The 2,420-nt window shown below is 40.7% G+C and overlaps 1 protein-coding gene across 2 annotated transcripts; it reads left to right on the top strand.

The window, feature by feature from the left end:
• The first annotated feature begins 255 nt into the window (after window positions 1–255).
• On the top strand, window positions 256–2,413 carry LOC112461149. 2 transcript variants are annotated; one of them, XM_025026299.1, is made up of 5 exons: window positions 256–738; window positions 841–1,004; window positions 1,121–1,363; window positions 1,486–1,861; window positions 1,976–2,413. In XM_025026299.1, exons 1-5 carry the CDS (start codon window positions 731–733, stop codon window positions 2,232–2,234), a joined length of 1,050 nt encoding a protein of 349 aa, XP_024882067.1. In that variant the 5' UTR covers window positions 256–730; the 3' UTR covers window positions 2,235–2,413. The 2 variants fall into 2 exon arrangements, with proteins under 2 accessions (XP_024882067.1, XP_024882059.1); XM_025026291.1 differs by having other exon boundaries at window positions 1,486–2,413.
• Window positions 2,414–2,420: the final 7 nt, after the last annotated feature.

Genomic DNA, 2,420 nt, shown 5'->3' with positions numbered 1-2,420 from the left:
TCAGCGAATTATTTCTCGTCCCTTGCAGCCGTTCGCTGGGCTGCACCAACCGACGACCAGCTAAGCGGCAACCGAGCCAACAACTGAGGAGCCATCGGCCAGATGAGGCGATGCAGCAGCAGCGGCGAGCCCGGGCGAAGATAGTAGGAAAGATGCGCGAGGCCAGCAGGCCGACTAGAACCAATAAAGCTAATTAGACGAGTTTTATAGCACGTACGATGCGTCGGGATAAATAAAACGCGCATCAAGAATCATAGGGTGCGTTCAGCCGATACTCCGCTAGCCTAGCGCACGTAAGCAGCGAGCGCTTTGCTACCATTTGCTACGGGAAAATTTGGCTGGACAGAAGCGCTAGTAGTTAGCGGTTGTTAGCGGTCGCCATCTTTTTGTAAGTCGAACATAACCGTGAATTATCTCGTTGTGCGACGACGACGACGATCTTGTACTCACAAACAATACGCGTAACGAGCTCGAGAGCGACGACAAGAGCCTGCAGGAATAGAGAGCGAGCTGGCGCTGAGGATCTGCTCGAGCAGCACCGACGACGAAGCCGTCGAGGAAACCGAGAACGTCGTCACCCAACCGAAGACGATCAAGAGGATCGTCCTGAACCGCTGGCAGGATCCCGTCGACGTTAACGCGCAATTCACAGCGGCCGAGAGCGAACATTATAGCGATCTCCTAGACGTACCGAGCTCCCAATCATTCCATAATAAATAAATAAAAGAAAATGGACTAGTAAGTATAATTACGTCTGTTAATTTGTGAGTTATGTCTATAATATTCGCCGCCAATACACACACACACATACGTATATTATGTACTTCTATTTATCTCCAGCATACCTGTTGAATACGTACCACCGGATGAACAACAATTGACTGAGTTGGAGACACTAACTAATGTGACACAAGATGGAACCATGTTAAAAATAACATATAATTATCAGGGCGAGTTATATGAAGTGACGGACAGTAGTGAAACTCACTCTAAACTCCAGGCAGGTTAGTTGAATTTACTTACACAATATATTGAACATAGAAATTATAGGTTTCTCGTAGTACTACAAGTGCAAGCAAGTAATATATAAATTGTCATGAAATGAACCATTTTATTGCAGATGTAAACTTCTTCGCCGAATTTTTCCAAAATATTACTGAAAAGAACGCTGTACAAGATAACGTGGGTGAATCTGACTGTAGCCAAATCAACCCGGATTACACAATGGTAGCACCCGGATCACACAACCCGGATAACGCTGTACAAGTTAACGTGGGTGAATCTGACTGTAGCCAAATCAACCCGGATCACACAATGGAAGCACAAGAGGACCTCAACGAAATACCTAACAATGATGAAAACGGTACATTATGAATTTCCTAAATTAATGTGTTAGAGATTAAGTTAAGTTTAAAAAAAAAACAATACGCACATTTGTTTCATACGATAATCAATTTTTTATATATTCTTTATTCTTTATTTCAGATTCTAAATTTCAATGGGATCATAAATCCATTTTATTCCTTCTATCCAAATATTCCGAACGGTTGGCGAAATTTAGAAGTCCAACAATAAAAAAAATTACCCTTTGGAGAGAAATAAAAAAAGAATTTGATGACATAGGGATTTCGCAGGTTACTGCACAAATGATTGACCATAAATTTCGCAATTTGAAAACCAGATATAAACATATAAAAGATAATAACAAAAAAACCGGACGAGGGCGACAGTCATGGGAGTATTACCAGCAGATGGAGGATATTTTGGAAAATGATAAATCTGTTAATTTTGACACCGGTATTGCGTCAATGGATGATGAACCAATCAACTTATCGCAGAGCAGGATTTCATCAGCAAACAGGTTATCACCGACATTAATATCAATTATTCAAAATTGTTATGATAATTGTGATTTCGCGCATTTTTTGTCACATATTCCGTCTTTTTCCTCGTCTTCTGACGCGTTTTCGGACAGTGATGCAGAAGTTATTGCTGATACGCCGCCCTTCACTTCACGTGATGCAGAAGTTAGTACTGATACGCTCTCCAATTCACGCCATCCGGATGATGGCGATCGTAATTGTAGTCCGAATGGAGAGTCAACATCACCAGAGACTGCACAATCTCCAACATTGTCTACCCCGTCGAAAGAATATAAAATTAGGAAATCCACCCATGCAAAACAATTATACTCACAAAAAACGAAGCATTGCAACAAGAGAAAAGCAAAATAGATGTACTTCGAAGCATTGAAAATACAATTGCTATAGCATTTACACAGAAAAATGAAATATTGCAACGCGAGTTGCAACGTAAAAATCAAATATTGGAAAGGCGAAATCAACTTTTGGAAAATTTAATTGAAAAAATTACTCCACGCAATACAGGTCTTCCTAATTAAAAAAAATTGAGTCTTTATA

Source organism: Temnothorax curvispinosus, unplaced genomic scaffold, assembly GCF_003070985.1.
Source record: "Temnothorax curvispinosus isolate PA1 unplaced genomic scaffold, ASM307098v1 QBEX01001190.1, whole genome shotgun sequence".
NCBI classification, from domain to species: domain Eukaryota; kingdom Metazoa; phylum Arthropoda; class Insecta; order Hymenoptera; family Formicidae; genus Temnothorax; species Temnothorax curvispinosus.
The sequence above is the reverse complement of the archived record's forward strand: the minus strand, read 5'-3'. Positions and strand labels throughout refer to the sequence as shown.